Source organism: Micromys minutus (genome assembly GCF_963924665.1).
Source record: "Micromys minutus genome assembly, chromosome: 4".
Lineage (NCBI taxonomy): Eukaryota > Metazoa > Chordata > Mammalia > Rodentia > Muridae > Micromys > Micromys minutus.
Genome location: NC_137973.1, coordinates 20147693 through 20173974, shown reverse-complemented (window position 1 = coordinate 20173974; position 26282 = coordinate 20147693). Strand labels below are relative to the sequence as shown.

The 26282-nt window shown below is 43.4% G+C and overlaps 2 protein-coding genes across 2 annotated transcripts; one reads left to right on the top strand and one right to left on the bottom strand.

Annotated features, from left to right (window-relative positions):
* Positions 1 to 1392: 1392 nt before the first annotated feature.
* FGB (fibrinogen beta chain) lies at positions 1393 to 8633 on the top strand (the record flags this gene model as incomplete). The annotated part of the gene is made up of 8 exons (XM_080916403.1): positions 1393 to 1467; positions 4232 to 4423; positions 4901 to 5084; positions 5987 to 6214; positions 6730 to 6843; positions 7134 to 7259; positions 7528 to 7813; positions 8402 to 8633. 8 exons carry the CDS (start codon positions 1393 to 1395, stop codon positions 8631 to 8633), a joined length of 1437 nt encoding a protein of 478 aa, XP_080772529.1.
* A 9519-nt stretch (positions 8634 to 18152) lies between these two features.
* FGA (fibrinogen alpha chain) lies at positions 18153 to 25173 on the bottom strand (the record flags this gene model as incomplete). The annotated part of the gene is made up of 6 exons (XM_080915301.1): positions 18153 to 18862; positions 19581 to 20733; positions 21263 to 21408; positions 22098 to 22281; positions 22745 to 22867; positions 25117 to 25173. 6 exons carry the CDS (start codon positions 25171 to 25173, stop codon positions 18153 to 18155), a joined length of 2373 nt encoding a protein of 790 aa, XP_080771427.1.
* Positions 25174 to 26282: the final 1109 nt, after the last annotated feature.

Here is a 26282-nt window from a genome sequence, read left to right as displayed (position 1 = left end):
TGTCACAATGATGAAATCCTGCCCAGATCATTAGGATGCGTTTTTTTTCCAATTATATTTTGAAGTTATATCTTCATATCTCCTTTCGATTGATGCACATATGGAAACTTACTTTTACTGTCAGATTATATATTTCTCTAAGAAAAGAATAAAGAATTCCTGGGTATGCTGACTCACCCTGACAAATGAATCACAGGTTTAGAAAGAAACCATTGTTTTCCTGTATCTAAAGTCAGACTTTGTTTCAACAGTCTAAGTTAAAGGGATTCGAGGTACTGTACTATCAAGAGAAGAAACTCTGTCCCTGTTTCACAACATTGCTTAAGATGCTCTCATTAGCCAACCTGAAACCACTGGCTTTCTTTCTTATAAAAAAATATTTTGTAAAGTTTACGAGAATTTTTAACTGCCCATACAAAGCCCAGAAATGATTTTGAGCCAATGCACTTGCTGGAATGTGAGTTGTTGACTTTGGGTCTCCTCTTGACTTGTGTAGTCAGAGGAAGGTTTTTTACTGTAGGCTATACTACCTGAAAGAGACATATGGAGATCTCACATATGTTCAGATGATACCATCTCGTGCAAATGTAACACAAAATAAGCTGTATAGCACAATGATGAGATGTCAACTGCGTATTCCATTGCTATAATGAGAATCCTGATTTGGGCATCAAAAATCGATATCATAATAGTGCTTAAAGTTTACTGAAAAATGGAACCACTGGAAAAAGGGCAAAGTACAAAAGCCAATCAGGGTAGAAGTAAAAGAGATCCCAGGCTTTTTTACCCCTCTTTCTATGATGTTTGTCTGTCACAGCAGAGAAAGATGGCTATTTTACAATCCTGATTCACATCTAGAAGAAAGGATAGACCACGGTGACACACCAACCCTTCACTTCAACAGCCTTTTTCAAAGGCGCACATGCCACTGGCTCAGAGCACGAGGCTGCATGGATCTCCTTACTGAGGTTAGAGCTTCATGGAGCCCTTCTGAGTAGGACAGTTTTGTTCGAATTAAACCTTTTCCTTACACACCCTTTGTGAACTCCTGTAGCATTCACAAGAGCAGGAGACCTCTGCTATGGGGCTCTTTTCAGAACGTCCCAGTTTCCCATCATTTGCTCTGACTCAATGATTCAAAGAACCCCATGTCCACATCAGGCTAACAGTGAAGAGCTGTCTGATAGGTAAATAAGGCTTGCTGGGAAGATGTTGCTCAAATGACAAAGCAGTTCAGCCAAACAAGGGAACGAAGATGTCAAATATTAACCAACCTGGAGGTAACCATTCCTGAAGTCTGCCGGGAGAGGACCTGATATATAGGATCGACAGTCTCCCAGCTAAGTCTGCAGGCAAAGGGCAACTGCTTGGAATTTCAGAAAACCTGAAACCATGAGGCATCTATGGCTGCTGCTGTTGTGTGTTTTCTCAGTTCCAACTCAAGCTGCCTTTGACTACGATGATGCGGTGACTTTTTTTATAGATATCATAGTGCTACTAATATTAATGTAACATTGTATGTTGTTATATTATATATCCAGTTCCATAGACCTGGCTATATGAAAGACGTATGTTATTTTCTGGTTGTTTCACCTTCATGTCTACAGGGTGAAGATAGCGTAGCTAATGTGAGATGTGTTTTTTCTGTCTTGTTAGTCTAATACTATCAACTTTTCCTTAGTTCTTGCAGGACATTATTATACGTTATATTACATATTATATAAAATTGTAAGTTGTTTAGTCTATAGGTTTTATGATGGTAATAGATCAGTGTTTTGAAAAACAAAAAAAAAAACTGTGATAGATTGTTTGTTCCTTTCTAAGTAAGATTTTATATATATATAGATCGATCGATAGATAGATAGATAGATAGATAGATAGATAGATAGATCCCCTGAGATTATTGAATATGTGTAATAACTATAATATTAAATCAGAAAATAAAAATCTGGGTGTTTTCAGATTAAAAATATAACAGAGGCAGTGTTTGTTGTTATTGATATATAGCATAACCTTCTCACTTGTAAACTTGGTTTTCTTCAGGTTATATGAGACAGGGTTTCACTTTGTAGCTCCAATTGGCCTCAAATTCGGGCCAATCCTCCTGCCTCAACTTGTTTGTTTGTTTAAAACAGGGTCTCACTGTGTAGCTCTGGGTGTCCTGAAATTGTCTATTTAAGACCAGGGTGGCCCCTCACACAGTGATCTGTCTGCCTCTACCTCCCTAGTGCTGGGATTAAAGGCATGGGCTGGCTTGTCTCAGCCTCTTTGGTGCTCACGTTACAGACCTGAGCCACCATGCTCAGTCCAAGTGTTAGTTTTACCAATTTAGCATCAGGATTATTTGGATGTCATAAAAATTGGAAGTACATTTAAGAAAATAGTTTAACTTCTATTACCGGATGTTTCTGGATGAAACTGTAGTGTGTTATGTATGGTAGAAATCGGAATATGCATCAGTATTACAATGAGCTGATTCACTATGAACCGTTTAGGCATGGTCAGCATGTAAGCATTCAGATTATTTGATCATACATAAATAAATACAAGAAATAAATACAAATAAGTATCCGGGTTTGGTAAGAAAAATGTAAAGGTTGTTTTTGGTTACATTTTCACAAATTACTTCAAAAGTGCTTTCAGATTCTTGCTAATTAGTTTTTTAGATTAAGCTCCCACGTGAGTTTCCTGGCTTTAATCATTTCTGTAAGAGCTTTTTCCTGCTTGTCCCCATTGGTTCTTTCAGTACTTGCCGTTTATTTTCTTTAGTGAAGCCAGACAACCTCACCTCTGTACAACATTCTAAAACAAACAAGCCAGTAGATTTCTTTTTCATAATTGTATTTGCAGTGAACAAAAATCATATTTCATTAAGTTTGTGTTAGAGCAGACAAGTTCTGATGAAGACCATGGCTTTAATATAAAATATGTATCTCCTCATGAATGTTCACCCATTAAAATTATATTATGCATGCTTATACCTACACACACACACACACACACACACACACACACACACACACACACACACACAAAGGGGAGGGGACAAATTAATTAGTAATTAAGCAAGGGACTGCAGCCAGACTAATGGGGTTTCAATCTCCTCATCCCCCACAACCTCACCCCCCATGTAAAATAATTTAATCTCTTAATGAACAAATGACAGTAAAACGAAGCTTGCGAAGTGACTTAGATGCACACACCTGCAAGAGAGCTCGGCTACTGTCTCTGGTTTTGTTGTTTCCTCATCTGCAAATGCAACCCTCAGAGGAAAACAGTGAAACAGTGGCTAACATACTTAATCCATGAGCCCGCATATCAGATCGTGCCTCTTGCACTTGGCCATCTTTTAAGGAGTTCTACATGAGCAAATGATCTCGAAGGCAGTCTGTAAACTCTGAAAATTACTCCAAGTGTAGGAATCGCATTATGTCTGAGAAAGTAGGAAGGGAGTTTGACATTAAACTTATTTCTTAACAAATAAGTTTGTTGGGAATTGAAACCGTGGGGAGGTATCTTTGAACTATGGCCACAATGAAAATCGTAAAAAGAACTTGAGCCAAGTTCAGTTTTGAAGGAATTGCAAGTTTAAAAAAAAATTTTTTTACAATAGTCTCATAAGGCACATCCAAGCCGTAGTTGTTCTTATTTTCTGAATGAGAAAACTGAATCATGAGTGAAGTAACTTGGCAAAGCGCATGACAAGACTGTAACCCAAGTGGTACCTTACTCCACATCATCTTAATTCTCTCTAACAGTTAAGGTCAAGTATTGTCTTACTACTAATAGTGTCTCTATAAATAGACCAACTTCTCTCAAATATGATCAGATGAGATTCAGCCTGATCATTGATTTATAAAAGTTAAAACTTGGGGAAATGATTACCAACTGAAGGAATTTAGTTATCCAGGTTTCGTGAGAATATTCATTCTTTCCGATAGTCTAGATTCCTGACAGTTCTATTGTGTTCCGAAGCTTAAATTTCACAATCTAAACTGGATTTGTCTTAGCCCTGTGCCCACCCCTTCCTTATAAAAGCTTTACGCAGTAGCTTTGTGTGTCTTCAGTCCTTCGTCTGCTCGAATGGTCACCAGTAACCTGATCGAGCCAGTGGAGAGCCCTGTAGCAAACTGCCAAGCCTGTGCTACCTCAGCTACAAAGCAAGAGTGTGGAATAGTTGCCTCTCACAGCTTCTCTAACTTTGCCTTTCGGTCCTGCCCGGTCCCTGCAGGATGACTTGCAGGCCCGTGGTCATCGGCCTGTCGACAGGAGAAAGGAAGAGGCTCCTAGCCTAAGACCGGCCCCTCCTCCTATCAGTGGAGGGGGTTATCGACCCCGGCCACCCAAAGTTGCTGCCAGCCAGAAGAAAGTGGAACGAAGACCCCCTGATGCAGGAGGCTGCCTGCACGCTGACTTAGACATGGTAGGGGCTTTCGTGAATTTTGTAGGGTAGGTCTCCAGTGCAGAAAAATTAATATTTCATGGACCAATGTTTTTATCTTGCTGGTTTGCATATATAAAGAATAAAATTCAATATATGAACTCCGTAGAATCCCTTTTATGTTCTTGCCCTTCCTTTACCGGGCTTTTGGGTCTCAACCCAAAATAAAGAACTAGGGTATTTGGGCATCTCCTCTACCTTTGTAATTTGCCTAGTTTCTTCATTGGGGTAGGTAAAATTCTCATAGCCTGATTCCATTCCCCTCTCCCTCCCCTGGAAAAGACCATTTCTATTTTTTTTATAAGCATTCACTGATAATTGTAACGTTTTGACCTTCCATGAAGGAATTGAAAGCGCAAGTTTTCTAATTGACTTATGAGAGCACAGATATCTCTCTAATGTATGTTTTTTAAAAAATGAATCCACAGCTCTAATGCCTGCCATTTTCTTTGTTTATAGGGAGTGTTGTGTCCTACAGGATGTGAATTGCAGAATACGTTAGTAAGCCAGGAAAGGCCGATCAAGAACAGTATTACTGAGTTAAATAACAACATACAGTCCGTTTCTGAGACCTCCTCCACCACCTTTCAGTACCTGACTCTGCTAAAAGACATGTGGAAAAAGAAACAGGCACAAGTTAAAGGTACCCATCCTCAGAGCTTGGGGGAGTCTACCTAACTCATTTATAAAACTGAAACTTTTAACTGCATATAAGTAGTATGTGTGCAGTTAAACCATCCAAGGCTGACCAGCACTTGCTCTGGTTTCTGTCTCTCCTTGCTTATCCTGGGCCCTCCTTCAGGCACATTCCTGTGCAGTTTGCCAGACAAGCACCCCTCAAGTATTAGCCTTGGGACCACTTTCACGACAATGACTTTCTTTGAGAAATGTCACTGTGGGTTCTTATGTTCAGTCTATTAGACGTTTGTCTTAGGGCTAGGAAGATCATATTATGCATGGGATAAAAACTTAGTATTTGTAAGTACAATCCCTGAGGATATCGAATGTGAGAAAAGGCCAGTGTGACATTAATCTGCAGGCAGTGACATCAAGCATGCCAACATGGAGGGCTATAAGCCTGGTGGCTTGGAATCAGTTGGTGTGTCAGCATGGCACAGGCTTTTCAGTGAGCAGCTCACCCAAGTGTAAACATTTAGGAATCAAAAAAGTTCTTGCAAATCCCAAGGCTTTGCAGTCCTCATGAGGTGTGCGAGTGCCAACTGCCTCTGTTCTGCAGTGCAGTGCTGAGAGGGAACCTTCGATACTGCTCCCCATGACTTGTGTTTTTTACCATATACAACCTTTAGCTTGTACCTAGGGTAAATCACTGGAGTAGTAGTTGAGCTGCAACACCGATTTATACATGCCATGAAACAAACAAACAAACCAAAAATATAATGCCTCTAAGGTTCACCAGCCACAATTGCTTAATGGCACCCCAACGTATACTAGTTTATTCTCAGAAAACTAAAATCATATGTATGAAGTTAGATATACTTTATAGGCATAAGTACTGACCACTCCTGTGTCATTTTGACTTTCCAGATAATGAAAATGTCATAAGTGAGTACTCCTCCATTCTGGAAGACCAGAGATTATATATTGATGAGACCGTGAATGATAACATCCCCCTTAATCTCCGCGTGCTCCGCTCAATCCTGGAGGACCTGCGAAGCAAAATACAAAAGCTGGAGTCTGACATCTCGGCTCAGATGGAGTACTGCCGGACCCCATGCACCGTCAGCTGCAACATTCCGGTGGTGTCTGGGAAAGGTAACCAGTTAGTAAATGTATTTTCACAGAGTTCCGGAAGATCTAACTTTCTCGAACCACAAGGACTGAAGTGAGCAGAGTAGCTTTTCCCCCAACAGAGTGTTATGACATTCTGGCATATCATGACGATATCCTGGGCATGTCGTATTCTGCCGATTGGTGACTTCTCCCGGTTCTGCTGAGCAGATTAGAATATGCATGAGGGTGGGCGTTCCAGGGGTCTCTAATGCATGTGCTCGTGTGAACTGGCAGGGCCATGGAAAGATGGAGACATTTTCTTATCCTTTGTGCTCTATTTGTAGGAACAGGAGCTCAAAGGAGCTCTTTTGATAGAATCCCTCAAACCTTAGTTTAATTTTCAGTAAAAAGAAGGCCCAGCTCCTAGAACATTGTGCTCAAATGCTTGTGATAAAATGGTCCTCTGTACCCAGTGGAACAATCAGTTATGATTAAGCACGAATAGCTGCAACTTTGTTACTGTCCCTGAACACTGCGCGTCACTGAATTCTTTGCAGAGTGTGAAGAGATCATTAGGAAGGGAGGTGAGACATCCGAGATGTATCTCATTCAGCCTGACACCTCCAGCAAGCCGTACAGAGTATACTGTGACATGACAACAGAAAACGGAGGTAAGCAGCGCCCAGTGGCCGACCTGCCATTCCATAAGCCTCCCTGGATGCCGGGAAACTAGGCTGAGCTCCAATACTTGATGTGAAGGAACCTTGCTGAATACATTAAAGCGCCGTGCAGTGCTTGATATTCCCACATATTTTAAGAGCTCACCCCCCATGTTTATTTCGTTATTACATTTACTTGAGTGCCATAGGGAGGCAGAAAGTAAAAGAAATCGGGGGCAGGTTCAGACGCTCCTTTCAGAGCACTGGTTTCCGTAGGCTAATTCTATTTCTCTCAACTAAAGGATGGACGGTCATACAGAACCGCCAGGATGGCAGCGTCGACTTTGGCAGGAAGTGGGACCCATACAAAAAAGGTTTTGGAAACATTGCAACCAACGAAGACGCAAAGAAGTACTGTGGCTTGCCAGGTAAGGACTGCAAGTGAAAAATCAAATCCTCCTATTGCAGTGAGGATTAATTTTTTTTCTTCTTTATCAATAAAATCAAAGACGGGGAGCTGGTTTAGATTTTCAGGATGCTAATAGAAATTTAACTACACACACACACACACACACACACACACACACACACACACCCTAAATGAATGCAAAGGCATTTAGATGGGGGGCCTAACTGTCTGGAGGGAGGCGGTGCCTGGCTTCACCCTTGCTGATGCTTTGTATCCATTCTCTCTAGGCGAATATTGGCTCGGGAACGATAAGATTAGCCAGCTCACCAGGATGGGACCCACAGAACTTCTCATCGAAATGGAAGACTGGAAGGGTGACAAGGTGAAGGCACATTATGGAGGCTTCACGGTGCAGAATGAGGCCAGCAAGTACCAGGTCTCGGTGAACAAATACAAAGGAACTGCCGGCAACGCCCTCATGGATGGGGCCTCTCAGCTGATAGGGGAGAACAGAACCATGACCATCCACAACGGCATGTTCTTCAGCACATACGACAGGGACAACGACGGCTGGTAAGCACCGAGGTCTTAGCTCCTATCTTGAAAGTCCCCAGGAATGCCATTGCCTAGCGCTGTGGGTTTACCCAACATTCTAAACAACTGCCCAGACTCAGACACTTAAAGGGTATCAGGAAGCCCCCTGTCCCGAAGTCCTTACGTGGCGGTGGAAATCAACCCAGCGATAAGGCAGACATCGTTAGTGTCATCTTTCAGGTGAAATTTAGAGATACGAATTCACCCTAAGGCAGGCAGCTAGCTACCTGAAGATAGGCCTGTAGCTAGAACACAGCTCGGAGTTTTGTGTCTCTACACAAACATCTGTGTCTTCATTCACTAACGCATCTACTGAGCATCATTTCGTATCTCACCATCCCTCATACTACAGCACCAGAGAAGCTGTTGCAGAATAAAAGAATTCCCTCCCTCCGTGGCTAGCTATGGGGCAGAGAAGAACGTTGCTGCATTTGGGCTTTAAACACAGGACCCAAGGGAAAGGGTTCTGCACACAACTGAGTGCAGTTCTTTCGTGTGGGTCTGCCCGGAAGAACAGAAATGCAGTGGTACTTGTATGGATCGTAACTCAGACTCGTCTCTTTACAGGGTAACGGCAGACCCAAAGAAGCAGTGCTCGAAGGAAGACGGGGGTGGCTGGTGGTACAACCGATGCCACGCAGCCAACCCGAACGGCAGATACTACTGGGGTGGCGTCTACAGCTGGGACATGGCCAAGCATGGCACAGATGACGGTGTGGTGTGGATGAATTGGAAGGGGTCGTGGTACTCAATGCGTAGGATATCTATGAAGATCAGACCCTTCTTCCCACAGCAGTAGCCCCTCCCCCGAGCCTAGACTTTCATTCTTCTGTATCTGACATTTTTTACATTATGCTATTGAAATTTTCTTTGATACTAATTATATCCACTAAAGCTCAAAACAGTGGTTGAGTGTGTCCTTGTTTTGGAACAATATAGGATAAAGACGTTGAAAAGAGCACGTGGATTTCCTTTGTGTTCTTTTCATTCTAGAAACGTTTGATTTTATTATTTTTAATTATGCGAACGTGTGTGGGTACATGCACACAAGTACAGACGCCAGAGGGATCAGATCTTCCCAGAGCTGGGTCCCAATGGCGGTGTGCCTCCTGTTTCAGTTGAAGGGGAACTAAAGTCGGGTTTCATTTCTGAGCATCTCTCTAGACCCCATTTATAGTCTTCATTTACCTTTCCTACAGAGAACTAATAAAAAGAATGCTAATAAACGGTCAGTTAATACCATCGGATTGTGAAACATTTCAGACCAAACGCCACCAACTCCTCCATCCCTGTTATACAAAAGTGTCACACAAACGAAAGTGGATGTTTCTAAGTCTGGTTTCAAAATCTTACTTATCTATGTAAGATGTCTCACATAAACCAGTCTATGACATAAAAAAAAAAAAAAGATGTTTTCTCGTTTTGTGATCCACACTCTTAGGATTTGAATTTGTGGGGCAGGAATCTCAAACCACAATTTCAAATGTCCAGTGAGCTGGCGTTGAACATTTGAATCGTCAAATGTCTTGCTGTCTCATGGGGAAGCAACTGCTCCACCTTGCAAGAAGACGGCAAGGCCAGAGTCCAAACAAACAATTAGATGAAGTCGTTGTCATGTGCTTCCTGGGGAAATGGACAACTAGGAGGCCGAGCTCGCCCATCGCCCTCAGAGTGCTCTTTTAGAGCTCTTTTAGCTTCCACGGGAGCTGATGTGGAAGCGGGCCGTCTACCCTTGTTCCTCTGCCAGGACACCCAGACGGCCATTGCAGCATTTACTTCCTCGGTGAGCCCCAGCTCGGCGCTCCTGCTTACCTGCCTGCTTAAAGTTCCATCTTCATGATCACCACTGAACGCCCTTCCCCCAAATCCCATAGTTGGAGCCCAGAACGATCCTGAATGGCTCCCATTACTGTCTCCTGCTCCTTCCATGACACACCTACATTTTTGGCCCTGGACTTTCTTCCATTATTCCAGTACAGATTAGTCCCCTAATCTTATTTTTTAATAGATGCACTGAATTATAATTTATATGCAAAACAAAGTATTAAGTTTGATTCCCAGTGCTACAACACACACACACACACACACACACACACACACACAGAGAGAGAGAGAGAGAGAGAGAGAGAGAGAGAGAGAGAGAGAGATCACAAAAGAAAAGAGCTGTCTACATATGTTTGTATTAGTCACACTAAACCCAAATCTCTACACTGCATGTGTGTTCACAGGCATGCACACACATGCCCTTCCCCCACATGGGTCATCATCACACACATCACCTCCTAAACTTTCCTAGTGTCCCTTCATTCATTTGTTTATTTTATTGTTTTAAGGTACCAACACTTGACACGTGGTCACTTTTAAGTGCACGAGTCCTGCACTCCCGTCTACAGGGTATCACTAATATCCACTCAGTATTATAATGTCACACACATCAAAATTCCCTCTTCTCCCCTACCTCATCCCACACTTGCTTTCATCTTGCTGTTAGTGAAAATATAAAATAAAGAGACCACTGGACAAAACATAGCTTCCTTTAAAAATGAAAACCAGAACTGATTTGGTGGTCTGACAATCCCACTTCTGAAAGAGAAAACATGCCCGAACAGGTGAGGTTAAGGTCTTGGAGCCATCTGCATTCCTGTGTCTACCTTAATGGCCAGGCCAAGCAGTGTGTCTACACAATCTGACAAAACGCTTTTGAACACCCCACAGCCTCCCACCCCTGCCAACTGTTCACTCAGAAAACTGTCTAAGAGCTTTTGGAAATTGCTTACATTTTGGCAATGGATACTAAGCCAGTCAGTTTTGTTTCCCTAAGAAGATTTATTTTTCAACGTTTATTCCAGCATGAAAAGCTTGTAAACAGAGAACTGGGAGTAGCAACCAGAAGGTCCCAGGAAAGCAAGAGCATCCCAGGACCCCAGGGGGATGACATTAGCTGAAATACCCCACAAAGGGGAGGGAGAACCTGTTGAGACCATATCCAGAGGTTAGGCATGTTCCCCTGGTTGAGGGATGGGGCCAACCACCTATCTCCAAGTTTTTAACCCAGAATTGCTCCTGTCTAAAAGAAATACAGAGACAAAGAGTAGAGCAGAGATTGAAGGAAAGGTCATCCAGAGACTGCCTCACCTGAGGATCCATCCCACATACAGTCACCAAACCCAGTCATTATTGCTGATACCAAGAAGTGCTTGCTGACAGGAGCCTAATACAGCTGTCTCCTGAGAGGCTCTGGCAGATCCTGACCAGTACAGATGTGGATGCTCAAAGTTAACCATTGGACTGATCACATGGACCCCAATGGAGGAGTTAGGGGAAGGACTGAAGGAGCTGAAGGGGCCTTATCTGATGTCAGTGGGAGAGGAGGTCCTTGGTCCTGTGAAGGTTTGATTCCCCAGTGTAGAGGAATGCTAGGGTGGTGAGGGTGCTAGTGGACGGGAGCATCCTCACAGAAGCAGAGTTAAGGAGAGGGGATGGAGTTTTCAGTGTGGAAACCAGGAAAGAGGATAACATTTGAAATGTAAATAAATAAAATATCCATTTTTTAAAAAGAAAAGCTTGTAATTTCTAAACATTGAATGACTAAACCCCAAGAATTGCCAAGGCCTTGGATATCTCCTATTTTATATGTTGTTTTCTGATATATGCTTTATATAGGTTGTTTTTCTAATAAAGGCACACACACACACACACACACACACACACACACACACACACACAAACATACACACTCATGGACATTCAAAATGCAGAATACTTGGAGGTGGAATTCTGAAAGTCCAGAAGTTCTGTGAACTAAGGCAGGTAGAAAAGCACAAGCCTCAGACCTTTGCTCTATCCTGTAAGCAAACACAGGGAGCAGAACGAATCCCTAGAGTCTAAAGCGAAGCCACAGTGACCTCAGTAAAGCAGACACCGGATCTGATGGTCAGTTCTTAGTGCTCAGTCAGCAGGAGTAGGTGGTTCCTGGGTAAGCTGTCATGTGCAAATCTATCCAGCAAGCAGTGCTGAGATTAAAGGCCCGTGCCACCATGCACCCACCTTAATCTACACGCTTTTTTAAAAACAGCAATTTCTGAGTGCTGACCTGAATTTATTAGAAAGATCTGCTTTTCCAAAAACACCCTCAAGAGTTTCTGCTCCGTAGCTAGATCTCGGAATCACTGGTGTTTGTATTTATTAAAGACTCCTTTATTCCTTTTTCTTTTTTTTATCCCTTTATTTCGTCCTGCTGACCTAGTGCAGTTTTGAGGTGGATGGTGACCTAGAAGCACGGTGGAGCTCACAGCCATCCTAAGGGGGAAGCTCAGGTTTACAGGGTCTCTAAGTGTAAAGCCCTTTATCTGTCAGGCTCATGTGCTTCTCTCATTCTGAATTTTAGTTCCTTTGAAGAGAAGCCACCAGTTATCTATAGATCTAAAACAAGCACACACTTCTCCTCTCTTCTCAGACAAGTGTGATCCGAGGGTGGAATGTCGCTGTTACCCAGTTGCTGTTTTGCTGTGTGTATAGTACTTCTTTCTTGTCTTAACATTTTTATTTTGAAAGGCCAGACATAAAACCAATTTCAGAAAGAGTTTAATGAGTACCCCCTGTGTCCTTCACCCGGACCCAGCGACTGTTGGCTATGTTTGCTGAAGCTCCCCAAAGGAGACACCTAACACAATTTTGCAACCATCTGTGTAGGTGTGCGACCTTGCGGTCGGGGACAAAGGTGAGCTTTGCAAATGTTTTCCAGACTACTCTGTTGCAATCGAAGTCACCCCCATTCAGCAATGAGCTGAGGGGCGAGACCTCCGCTCAGTTGTTATCACTGGAAACCTGGCAGCTCTTTTATACTTACTCCACTTTGCCACATGGGAGTGAAAAACAATGCTGAGCTTTCCTGTAAGAAATGGACTCGCCAGGTGCAAACTCCTTCTCCTACAGTCCCCTCTGTGATAGTTAAGACTCTCTCTGCCCTTGCCTTCAATTAATTTCAGATATTTATATGTGAGATTTATAAAACATCCAGTTAAAAATAAGCCACCAGGCTGGGTGTGGTAGCCCACACTTTTAGTCCCAGCAACTCCGGAGGCAGATGAAGGTGAACCTGTAAATTCCAGGCCAAGCTGGTCTACGTAATGAGTTTAAGGACATTCAGAGCCACGCTAAAATTCTGTCTCACAAACAAACAGAATGCCCCCCCAAGTCATCAGTAAGGTAGCAGATGAATAAATAAATTAAATCAAATATATCTCAGAAATTGTTTTTGTGTAAAGTCGTTGGACTTTAAGCTTGTGTTATTACCATGGGTACCAAACTAAACATCAATAATCCCAAGCAGTTTCTAAGTGCCCTAGTTTTTTCTTGTTTGCTGTGCTGATGAAAAGCAACTTAGAGGGTTCCTACAGTTTCTGGTTATAGTTCATCTAAACAGAGGAAATTTTAAACAGTCAGATCACAACTACAGTCAAGAGCAGAGAAGTTGCATGCTTCTAGCACCTAAGTGTTTTCTATTGTTTTGTGTGTGCATACATTGGGGGAAGGGTGGCTGGCTGGTTATCTGACGACTTCCTGCTTTGAGGATAAGAAGAAAAAAGTAGATATATTTTCAAGTTGACAGTGCATATCCAAGCAAATAAAGTTCAGTTAATGTGAACTTCAGCCACAAAGGGCTGAGACTTTCCTTCATGGAAATGGTGCATTGAAATGTTTCATGCTATAAATGTGCACTGAGATCTCACAGTATGTGTCAGACCATTCCATCTTCCATGTTGACACAATGCAGAATGTGTCTCCCTGCCTTCCCTCTGACACACGGAGCCAAGCCGAGCAGCCTCTTAGCTGCCCAGCAGCACCCCATGGCTAGGAGACTATTTTCCTGTCTGTATTCTTCACTGACCACACTGTGAAAAGGATGCTATCTGCTGCTCTGTAACATCCTTCTTGGTTTTCAGTTGATCTGACACACTGGGATTGCTCATGCATCTGGGAGCAAGAGATGGAGACGTCAAGGAACTAAAGACACCATCTACAGCAGAACAGCCTTAGATTTCATCCTCCACTTTGGGTACCAACAACTGAAAAGTCTTATGTTAGAGCTTTGTAATGTTAATGACATTTAACTTTTGTGAGTTTTCTGCTTTTTAATCTGGACTTATTTTCTCAATACACCAAATATTATATATATATGTTTATCTATGTATATATATATAAAATTTATGACAGTTTATTTTTTTTCTCTAAGGAGTACTTAAGGAATAATTTTTTCCGGGTTTTAGACTTTTTGTACTGTGTGTGTATGTGTGTGAGTGTGTGTGTGGGGGGGGCGATAAAGGCATGAGCACACCATAGCCTGTGTGGGAAGTCTGAGAAAACTCTTTCCACCTGCCCTGAGAGATCTGCAGTCTCTCTCGTTTTTGCTATAGCCACCTGGGTAGCTAGGCCAGGAGGATTTGAAGGAGTGTCTTGATCTCACACTAGAAGTAGATTACAAACATGGGTCCCTGGGATCAAACTCAGGCCACCAGCTTGTTTCTGTGGCAAGCTGTCACAGTCACGTGGGTTTCTAAGACAATCTGTAGAATGTTCGTTTTAAAAGCCATTGTGTGTATTTGGTGTACATCTGTGTGCACGTACGGAAGTCAGAGACAACCCGAGTGATTTCCGTACCCTGATTGGACTCAGACCATTAGGCTCAGCAGCGAGCACCTTTACCTGCTGAGCCATCTCATGGGCATGATTAAGGAACATTAAAATTGAGTTAACTTTGATTTCATAGTAAAAAAATCGGCTTCAGACAGTCATTTTACTGTTGCACTGTGCGCTTCAGAACCGATTTAGTGCAGGATTTAAAATACAGGTGGCTTATAGTTGGAATATCGTCAACATGATTGGGATGGAGGGTCAAGCAATATACGCTACCTTTAGTGATCTCCTCAGCCACCGCCAAATGCTGTGATCCTTGTAAAAGGCCTGCCAATATCCCCCAGGCACGGCTGCTTCAGGTGCTTAGAGCATTAAGTTCTTCCAACACTGGGCTTTTCTGAGCTTGTATTTCTTAAAGATGGGGAGAGGGCTTTAATAGCTCTAATACATGTGGGTGTTTAATACCAGTGTGCACACAAACATATCAGAAGTGATGGTGTGTTCTGTTCTCTGGGGGTGAAAACTACATATACATCAGAGGTGACTGTGCGTTCTATTCCTCACGTATGTCTTACTGGGCTTCATGTCTGAGGCCATCTTGGAGACAAATACTTAGACTTTTAGACTTAAACACGCATTCTCTGTTCTCGGTAGGCAGAAAGCTGTGTGTCTTCTCTGTATTAAGTGAGCAAGACTCTGAAACACTTTTGTTTCTTGAATCTTTCATTCATTAAAATCTCTTCTTCATCTATTGACATGGGACTTGGTGTGTAGACCAGGCTGGCCTAGAACATGCACGGATTCTCCTGAGTGTTAAAATGGCAGGTGTCCGCTCACTCCCAGCTCACAGAGAATTTAAAGTGTTTTACCTGTCCTTCAGTAGATGAATGGATACAAAAATTGTGGTACATTTACACAATGGACTACTCCTCAGCTATCAGAAACAATGACTTTATGAAATTCTTAAGAAAATGAATGCATCTAGAGAATATCATCCTGAGTGAGATAACCCAGTCACAAAAGAACAGACATAATATGCAGTCTCTGATAATTGGACACTAACCCCAGAAAGCTCAGAACACCCCAGAAACAACTCACAGACTATATGAAGTTCAAGGGAAAAAGAAAAAGAAAAAGAAAAACCATTATGCTTAATCTTTACACACCAAGAAAACTTTGACTAATTCCAGGTCACATCCTGTTTTACATGTACTTTATGCTCATTGTAACTAGTAAGATCTTAATGCACACTATCAAACCTTTAAAAAAAAAAACAAGTACTGACAAAAATGTATTCATATACTTTTATGCAAAAATGCTTAAAATCTGTACATTTATCTTTGTTTTTTTTTTTTAAATAAAGTTGTTCAATTAAAAAAAAAGTGTTCTACCCTTGCTCTCAGATCATGGAAATGCTTATGATGTGGGACTTACTAGTCAGGCTTGGTACAATGTAGATGCGTCATGGCTGTCAGCCTATAATGGCTGGCCAGTGGCACGTTCTTTGGACAGATTTCTCCTGTGTGCCCTGTATGCATAACATTCAAAGTCTCCTTTTTTTGTGTGTGCTCAGGACGGGGTGGGGGCATCATCTTTGAAGGGCCTGTTCATGCTTTTTGAATTCTCTACCAGTTTATCCTCATGGCAAAGGTTTGCTGAGCTAGGCTACCTCTATAGCAGCACAGGTTAGCCCTTCTAGGTTACCTGCATAGCTTGGTTAACTCTGCTCTATTAACCCCCATAGCATAGCTTAGGTTTCCTATGTTACCACAGCATAGGTTAATTGTGATCTATTACCCCCATAGTATGGGCTGGCGATTTGATGTTACCCCCATAGCATAGGCTAGCTGTGTTAGACCACCTCTAGAACACAGGTTTCAGCACTATGCTGGCTTGAATAATGTTGAAATTCATCAGTTTTTCTTTCATTCCCAGATGGGAATGGGTAGCTCTGGGACTAGCTACGCTCAGTAGTTCTCAATCAGATTAGAACCAGGCAAGGGGCACAGACTGTGGTCAGTGTTATCTCGCTACTTCCCGGGTCTGTTCCCTATCAGTTCCTCAAGGGAAGATTAATGGGGTTTCTTCCCCTAAGAAGTGATGAGCTGTAATCCTGGAGAGCTAAAGAGCAGTAGGTGAGTTTTTAGAAGGGACTCAACAGTGATTTCCCACCCCTTCCCTAGTTCAGTCCTCAAATTCAATACTTATTCTTGGTAAAGGTTAAAATATTTTCTTCCAATTAGCAAGCCAAGAGTGGAATTTGAAGTTATCATAAAAAATGTTGATGGTCATAAATACAATAAACTGAACTGAACTGGCTTTTTATTTTTTTTAAATAAATCCATAAACATTCAAGTAGGGGGAGGGTTTTAAGGTAGTGGTTGAGGGAAGGTTGGCGATTTTTCTTCTAACAAATTCCTCCAGTTTAGAAGCCATGAGAGAGCGGTGGAGTAGCATTTAATACCGAGAGCAACTGGAAGGCTTATGGAGGGCCAGGCAGCCACTGCTGCTGCAGAGAGGAGAGGACAGCGGTTTAAATGCTCTTAGTCTGCTTGTGTTACCAGTAACTGCAGTGGGGAAACAAAGGGACTGCGGCTCAGTCTAAAGAGCTTGTGATGTGCCACGTGGAAACCGGTGTACCTGCTTCCAGTTTCCCAACAACCACACACCAGGCCAGGGAAAGTGACCATATTCTGGTGATATGCCAACAGTCAGAGGATCTGTGGAGTTCCCTGACCAGCCAGTCTAGAGAGACTGGCAAACTCACTCCTTCTGTGAGACTCTATCTCAAGGCATATATAGTGGAGAGAGTTGGGGCAGGCAAATGCAGGAGCATTTGTACTTACAATGGGCTTATGACTTGGGGGGTCCGAGAAAAGAAGTAGTTGTTAGCAATCTGTCTAAGCTCTGCCCCACAGATACCTGACAACAGCCAGGTATGCCTGACACTATAAAAGGGGCTGTTAGCCCCCTCCTCTCCCTCTTGCTCTCTCGCTCCTCTCTTGCTCCTGCCTTCCTGTCCACACTTCCTTTCCCCATTCCCTTCCCCCCTCTTTCTTCACGTGCTCATGGCCAACCTCCTCTTCTCTCTCTCTCTCTCTCTCTCTCTCTCTCTCTCTCTCTCTCTCTCTCTCTCTCTCTCTCTCCTAACTCCCCTCCCCATACCCTGAATAAACTCTATTCCTTACTATCTTACTATACCATCCTTGTCGGGATCCTCAGCATGGGCTGGAAGAGGCGCCCCCCATACCTCACCACACCTCCATAGAACATACGTTCCCCTCTTTACACTTGATCTTAGCCAACCAAAAGGCTGAGAAGCAATATACGCTCCCCCTCTTTATCTTTTTCTAAACACATCAGTGGCCACCCTCCGGAAGAGCTCAAATCTAACTCCTTCTTTCTGACGGAATGCATGTCCCTTGGCATCTCCTTGCAAATGCTTTAAAACTCATAGGGGTTTTTTTAAAGGATGGGGGAGAAAAGATATAAAACTTTATTTTTTCAAAATAATAGTGCATCTCTGTTACATTTAGCTACATACAGTACAAAGAACAATGGAATAGCACCTGGGAATTCTTAACAGTTCACAAGATCCGTGACACTGTCATCTTCTGTTTTTTGTCTTTCTTCTAGGCTAACCAAGCAAAGAAAACAGAGCCTCTGCTTTCTACGCCTTCGGCTACTGTCCCACCAGCGGTCTGATTTTCATCCGAACGGCCCTGAGGGAATAGTCTGCTCCTCTGAAGGGAATCCAGACCACCCCGTTCTCTATCTCATAGGGACTGTTGTTCCTGGGGTCGTAGGTGCCCCCGGGGTAGTAAATGCCATTGAGATTGGCGGCCTGACAGCTGTTGTACCACCAGCCTCCCCCGTAGACCTCCGCGCAGTTCTCTTCCCATTGGTCTGCATCTCTGTCGAAGGTACTGAACTGCATGTTGCTGTGTGAAGTGTATTCTGTCCCCTCCTCCACGGAGCCCTCGATCAGCGCATCTCCCGCGGTGCCCCGGTAGGAGGAGACCTGCAATGCATAGCCCTCTGCCTCCGAGCCTACCCGGAAGTGGTACTCGGCATAAGCCTCTTTTCCAGCCCAGTCCTCTAATTCGACCCTGAGGACAGAGCCCCTCAGAGTGAGTAAGTGGAGGTACTCATTGCCTAGCCAGAACTCTCCTTCCCCTTTGTGATTCAGGCTGCCGAAACCTCTCTTGTAGTCTTGCCAGGTCCGGTTAAAATTCAGTGATCCATCCTTTCTTTGCTGGATCAAAAGCCATCCTCCCAAACTGGTCTCTTGATCGCAATAAACGGACAAAATCTCACTGGATCCAGGTAGCTTGATACTGAACATGCCATTTTGGGCACCTGACGGATGTGTTTGGAGGATATCACCACAGTCTAAAAAAAAAATTAAGCTGGTTGGAGGAAGTTACTCTCATTTAAATTTATAAAGATGGGCATCGCCCAGATTAAAGTAGATACTGCCTGCCTGCCTGCCTGTCTTCCTTCCTTTCTTCCTCCCTTCCTCCCTTCCCTCCTCCCACAGGAAAAGGATGAACCCACACTGAGATGTCATTTTTAGCAGGTAAAGGATATTCATCCTTTAGCAAACTTTCTCCAAACGGATTTGAAATCTTACTTGCACAGGCTAATGTCAAATGACAGGCAAAGCCTCCAGCTAAGCCTTCGTCCATCAGTCCTAATAGGGCAAACTTTCGAACCTGATCTAAACGTCAACCGAGACAGACACCGAATTTAAGGTTAGTGGGTTGGGCATGACAATGGCACACGGTTTGAAGGAATTCAGTTAGACAGACTCAGAACTGAGTTCCAGAAGAATGTGTTCATTTATTTAAAATGTATTTATTGAGAAATGACTGCACCGTTAGGCATTCGGGAATTACAGAAGTAGACACACAGCCAAGTCCCTGCCCCCAAGGAACGTACAGTCTAGCATGAGAAACTGAACTCCTCCCCCCCCCCCCAAAAAAAGAGATTCCAACAATACACTAGAGGAGGACAGGAAAGAGATACAGGATGCTTGCAAGCACTTTGCAGAAGTGGTTAACTTAATCTAGGGGGTCAGGGGAACCTCCCGAAAGTTAAGTGTGGATACCTCTCATTGCACGGGCTTTGGCACGGCCCCTCTTGGTGCTCCGGGTCTCTCCTTCCTGGTGAACTTCACTTCCTGCCTCATCTGCCATTTTATAGGTCTTGGTAACTTGTTTTCTGACAGTTGAGGTTTTACTACTGGAAGAAAACTCTGGTACATGGGAGCTGGGGTCCTCAATGTCCGTGAATATGTCAGAATCAGAACCCACGGCATGGGTTTTACTGCCAAATTCCTTGAAGTCAGAGGAGAGGGAACCAAAGTGACCGTCAAAAAAAGCAGCGTGGTCGGGATGTCGCCGGGAAAGTTCATCAAGCCTGCCACTAAAACTGTGGCTCATGTCTATTTCGATGGCATCACCGCAATCAGACCCATCATCCGAGGTGACTACTTCTTTGACCACTTCCCGGCGACCATCAGCACCCGTAACAGTCTTGGTAATGGTTTTAGAGCACGAACGACGGGTGGTACTTGTGCCAGAAGAGGTGACTTTCTCCTTTCCTATCAGGAGCTCTTTATCTCCTTTAGAAGTGACCCGTTTATCTGTGTGATACTCTTTTCTTGTCCCCCCAAGCTCCGAAAAATCACCCCAGTCAGGGTTGCTAGGCCTAAGGTTTCCAGAGCCGGAACTAGGTCTAGAGCTTCCAGTCCCCCAGTCCCCAGTGCCACCAGACCCCGTGGTTCCAGGGCCCCGATTTCCATCACTTCCAGACCCGGAGCTCTCAGGACGCCAATACCCAGATCCACCATGTCCAGGGTTTGTGGGGGTTTCTGCCATTGAGCCTGGTCCACGTGTTGCAGAGTCCCCTCGAGAATCTCCACGCGAATCTCCACGCGAATCTCCACGCGAATCTCCTCGCGAGCCCCCATCCTTTCCGGGCCTCTCCAGCTCCATCCTCATCTGCCGCATGTCTGTTAATGCCTTCCACTCCGGAGGAGCCTCTTGAAGCTGGCTCTTAAAACTTCCGGGAACCAAGTCGGGGAGTGGAAACATTTTTATCGCTGGCAGGTACTCCCTGTCCTTTGCAGGAAGCAATGGTTTAGCAATGACCTGTTCAAGCTGCTTTTGCTGACCTTCATAGTCCTTTAGATTTATCTCACGGTTTACAGCCCTGCTGCAGGACCCTTTGCAAGAGCGGATCTTGATATCAATGTCCACCTAAAGAGAGGAAGACGGAGAAAGGAATTATATCTATTGAAATAATTGAGTTCCTGGTAGTTGGTTTACATTTTGGGAATGGGTTTTAGTTCTTCGATTCTCAGAAAGGACTCCATTCTTCTACCGTTGTCTTTGTTTTTCCACTACTGTGGTCATGCTCAGTGGAAGCTCGTGAGGGCCCGGGAGGCTGTTCAATGGGAGCTATTTGGATCCTTTTTAGAATTTGAATGGTGAAGGAGAAAGGCTCTAATCCTGCTAGCCCTGGCTAAACAGCCTTGGAGAAGCTGTGGCCAAGGTCTCAGCTTGTGGTGGGCAGACAGGACAGAGTTTTCTTTTCAAATACACCATCTATTCACCCTTCAAGAATTTCCTTTCACTTTTCTGGACTTCTGTCTTCTTCTCTAGGGTGGAGACACTTCTATTTTGGGTGGATAATGAATTTAGTAGATGCTCAGCAGATGGCTAGAGTCTTTTCCTTTTCCTTCTTTCTTAGTTAAAGATAAAATTGAGGCCGGGGCCTCAGGCTTACCTCCAGGCGCTTCATGTCGATCAGCTGGTCCCTGACATTGTTCTGCAGAACGAGAATCTGTTGTGCTTTCTCTATGACTTTGCGCTTCAGGATCTCAATTCTACGCCTCAGGTCTTCTGACACTTGCCCGAAAGTGTTATCAAAGCCTAAACAGAAAATTCGAGGTGTTCAGGTAGCTACAGACTGCTTTGCTCATAAAATCCAAGAATAAGTAAGTAAACGAAAAAGGAAATCTCTTATAAGTATTTCTCCACGTATTCTTTTTTCTATTATGGGTTGTTCTCTGGATGTATAATCTGCAAGTTTCTGGTTTAATTAGGTTGTTCCACACAAGAGTCATCCATGGGTCTTAGCTACACTTGTCGCCCAACGTGACAAGGAATCCAAATAAATCCAGAAATTATTTGAGGGTTTGAAAACTGAGGTTAGGGGGTAAATTGGTTAATCACACCCAGTTATTTAATTGTAATTTTCTTTATGGGACTTGAATGTATAATTGCTTATATCTTTCGAGGAGTTTTCCTTTCTACCTGGAACTTTGAAATTCTTTCTAAGCTTTTTGGATGTTACCAGAGTCTCTCTCACCTGCCAACTAGTGCTGCACCACTGACAAACTGTTCAGAGTCTCAGAGGAACACAAGAAGGCAAACAAGGGATCAAGGACTGGGACATCAACGGGCTTGCTCTTTACCCCAGAGCAACCACAGTGTGTCCTGGCCCTGCTGAGTCCCGGGCGAAGATGTAATTGATATCTTGAGAATTTGCAATGTAATTGACAAGGATTTTTGTTGCCATCCTTGTTAGAAAGTCTAAGCACTAAACATGTCCCACTTACTGTTGCCGTTAGCGAAGTCCCCTCTCAAATACTCCATGATATTCCTGGTCAGTGAATTAGAATCCTTGTTGTTCTTTTGAAAATCAAATAGTGAGTTTTTGAGCTTGTTGATTCTGTTTGTAAAATCCTGATTGACTTCATCAATCAACCCTTTCATCCTGCAGCCTGAAGGGCATTTGTGGTTCTGAAAGGGAAGAGGGGGAGATTGAACGAAAGGCCTGTCTCTTGGCTACAGTAAGTTTGGAACGTTATAATAGTTCTGGCTGCTTCTCCTCCCCAGCTCTTCCAAGTAATCACAGACTCAAAAGCAGTTAACAGGACATAGGGGAATTCTGAAACAAAGGTCCACTTGGTCTTGCACGATGCTCTGGGAATTGTGTAGTCCCACTGCTCAGGTGTCCCATTTGTTTGTCCCCCCAGAGACCCGATGTCCTTGAATTTGTTTCTTTCCATTTTTCTCTCTCTAATTTGGCAAGTGAGGGTATAGGTTACTGTTAGATGATCTCAGGTGGGGGTGGGTCCAGGACCCATCTAATACATAAACACACACACACACACACACACACACACACACACACACACACACACACGCACATACATATAGTGGCATAAGGAAGGACCCCTGATCATCATGTCCTCTTGCTTACCCAGTCTTCATCAGAGCAGAAGGGCCAGTCTGTCTCCTTGCACTGACTTTGATGTTTCTCCATAACTCGTGGTCCACGAGCTCCTCCTCCTGCTGCTAAGAATTCACCTCCAGTATCTGCAGCCTTTAAGGGTTTTCAAACATTCAAAAAGAAGCAGAGGCCACAAGGTTATCCAGCAGAAGGGACATTGTCATGTTCACAAGTGCCAAGGGAGACATTAAAAGCCAATGCTGCTGGCCTCCATGGGCTGCCAGTCCTTACAGTCAAATGAAAATTCTACTTATTTCATGGAGTCATTATGAGAAGCAAAGGAGATAAAGAGTGTGATTTTTTTTAAACTGTATTTGATTCTATATGCATCTGCTAGATGTAGAGTCTTAAAGGAAAATAATCTGGATCAACAGTATCAGTTAAATTTCACCTTTGTCTTTTCTTTTGTGACCATAGATGAGAAGATAGCTGAAAATTTTTAGTTTTTTTTCCCCCTAAAGTCCTCTCTTTATATGCCAAAATCTATGCCCTCTTGCACTCATGCTTCTTTCTCCTTTAGGTTTCTATGGTAACCTTTGGAGATGGTCCATGATCCAGACAAGCACTTACCAAGTACACAAATGTGGGAAGTTAAAACTTGGCAATGTTTTGTAGTACAATCATGCAGTTGAAGATTTTCATCCAAAATGAAAACAATAAACAGTTGAAAAAGTAGTCGGCAACCAGCAATTTTTTGAACACCTTATAATTAGGAACCCAGAGCTAAAAGTTCTCAGCTATAAACCAAATGGAATAGAAAACATTTTGTCCCATAAGACCTCCCAGTCTGAAGGATGCAGATGGCTTCGAGGCTCTCCTTGCCTCCGCTCAGCACTGACAACTTACAAGGACTTTCCTGTCACTGTGTTGGTTTGGGGTAGTTCAATCTTATAATTAGTCAACACAGTCTCAATCTCGTCCGTGAAAATTCAAATAATCCTAATTAGTATAATTAGAGCAGTGAAGAACAATTCATTTAAAAGAATAAGTAGAGTCCTATTGTATGAGAGATATAATGGCAAATATCATTGTAAGAATAAACCAGCACAGCAATAAAGCAGACAGAAAGTGCACATAATAATAAGAGGTAAGGAAGACAAAAGAAGCTCGAATTACCCAGAAATATTGCCTCAGCTGGTAATTTTAGTTTAAATCCCTCCAAAATGTATTATCCTTTACTCTCTGAATGGTGAACCAGAAAAAAAAAGCCACCAACAAAAATACAAAATAGTATACATCCCGGGTAACTAATGTCACCTAGGTCCTTGGTCATAGTTGATATGTTTTATAAATTAGAATGTTTCAGAAACTCCATTGGTTTCTCTCTTTTGTTTGTTTTGGGAGCTTAATCTTAGAAATAGTGTCAGTATTTAGAAGTTATCTAAAGAGAACACAAATCCTTCCGAAGAGCACACTGCATCATGACTAATTTTTTCGGAATTTGCTACACGTTTTCAAAGGCAATTACTTTGCCCTTTTCCTTTTGCATCTTCAAAAAGACATAAAAGGGGTTTCATAGGGCTGCAGGTATAGAATGCTTGGTCAGCACACAGAAAGTTCTGGTTCAGTCCTCAACATTACAAACAAAACTAAAGCATTACAAACAAGACAAAAACTAGAGGTAAACCACACTAAACTCAAAACACTCTGCATCTTGTAGACAAACATTTGGAATCGCCAGCTGGAGAGCAGCTCTTATCAAATGTTTTGTTCTGGTAGGATGATGTCTCCAGAGGAACAAAGATGTGTGTATTTGTGTGTATGGGGGGGGGGGGTCATGAGGCTGGAAATCTGTCAGTTTAGTTGTAGAGAGCTTTACTGGCATGCCTAGTGGGTCTCAGCCCGTGTGGGTCATGACCCCTTTGGCAAACCTCTATCTCCAAATATTTTTTACAATATGATTCATAAGACTAACAAAATTAAAGTTATGAAGTAGTAACAAAATAAGTTTATGGTTGCTGGTCCTCACAGCATGAGGAGCTGCATTTAAGGGTAGCAGCATGAGAAATTCTGTGCTGGATAAAGTCCCAGCACCACGAAATTATACTAAGAAACTCAACTGCAGTGTTGAAAGAATGAATCTGAATCAGCCTGAATGACAGATGTCAAGATCCCTTGTTCCACAAGGGCCTCCCTTTGGAAGTCACCCGACACCCCACACCCCCACACCCTCCCCCTTCCCCCAGCTCCCATCCCCCATCCTGTATATTTGTCAGGCTTACCTAGAGGTTTGTATCCCTGGCCTGGCATTTATAAAGCTAAGAACAAGGGACTGGTAGACTCTGAAATCAAAACTCCTTTTGGAAGAAACAGTGGACGATGAGAGAAAAGAAAGCACGTACCCAGACTGTGCTGCTGGCCACGCTCAGGACGAGGCAGGCGACCCTCAGGGAAAACATAGCTTCTGAGTGTAGGGATGGCTCATGAGGAGCACCAAGCTGAAGGGAGGAAGGACTGACTCCACTCACAGCTCCTATCCTACTTAAACCTGCAGGAGACCAGGTTAATCATCACCCTTGTCCTACTCAAATAGCCAAAGCTCACAGTGTGTCCTTTGCTCGGACCGTAATAACCACCGTATCCCAGAAACTCTTGCTCAATTCTCTGTAGCTTGTTTGTTTCAGATCTGTTGTTGCAAATGGTAGCATCTGATTGCGCAGCCAGCAGCTGGGGGGACGATTCTACATTCCAGGAAGTGGGGAAGGTACGAAGATGAACAACTTTCACACCTGAAGAAGTGTGAGGGGCTGCCAGGGCATTCTGGCCATCACTCCTGTGAAGCAGAGACCTTAGACTGTGTGTAGGATTCAGAGTTCATCTGAATTTCAAAATGACCTGAAAGCCTGTAAGTTTATGTAAAATAGATTTCTTCCACCCAAACAAAGGTCAAGACAGTGGCACCAAATACCAACATCCCCAATTCTAGCTCCAGCTTCCTGGCTCTGTGTGCATATGAAGGTCAACTGTTCGTCCCTGTGAATCAGTCTCCTCATTTAAAGAACAGGGCAAAAGACAATTCTACACATGTTCATAAACAAATGGGCGAACTATTTCAAGGCCTTCGGAGGAGAGATTGTCACCACTACCTGGGAGTAAGTGGTGGCCATGATTGGGGAAGTGTCATGGAAAATGTGTTTCTTTCCTCCTCATGCCTCTGGGCCTGGTCTCTCTTTATTTGTTCTTCATTTCCATGTATGGTTCTTCTGGACTCAGAAACTTCTGTGTGATCTACCCACCCACCCACCCACCCACCCACCCTCCCATCCACTTCCATTCCCCAAAAGCAACAGCTGGATTTTGAACAGAATATTGTTGCATTATTCACGACTCCACACTATGAGAGCAGCCTAATGATGAGTGGATAAAGAAAAGGGGTAGATACAATTGTTCAGCTTGTAAAAAGAAGAAAATCAAGCATCTGGGGAAATATGCAGGAGCCTAAGTGAAAGATGTGAAACCTTAAGTGTGCAACTCAAGGGACTGGGACACAGAAATGGTTGGACACAGT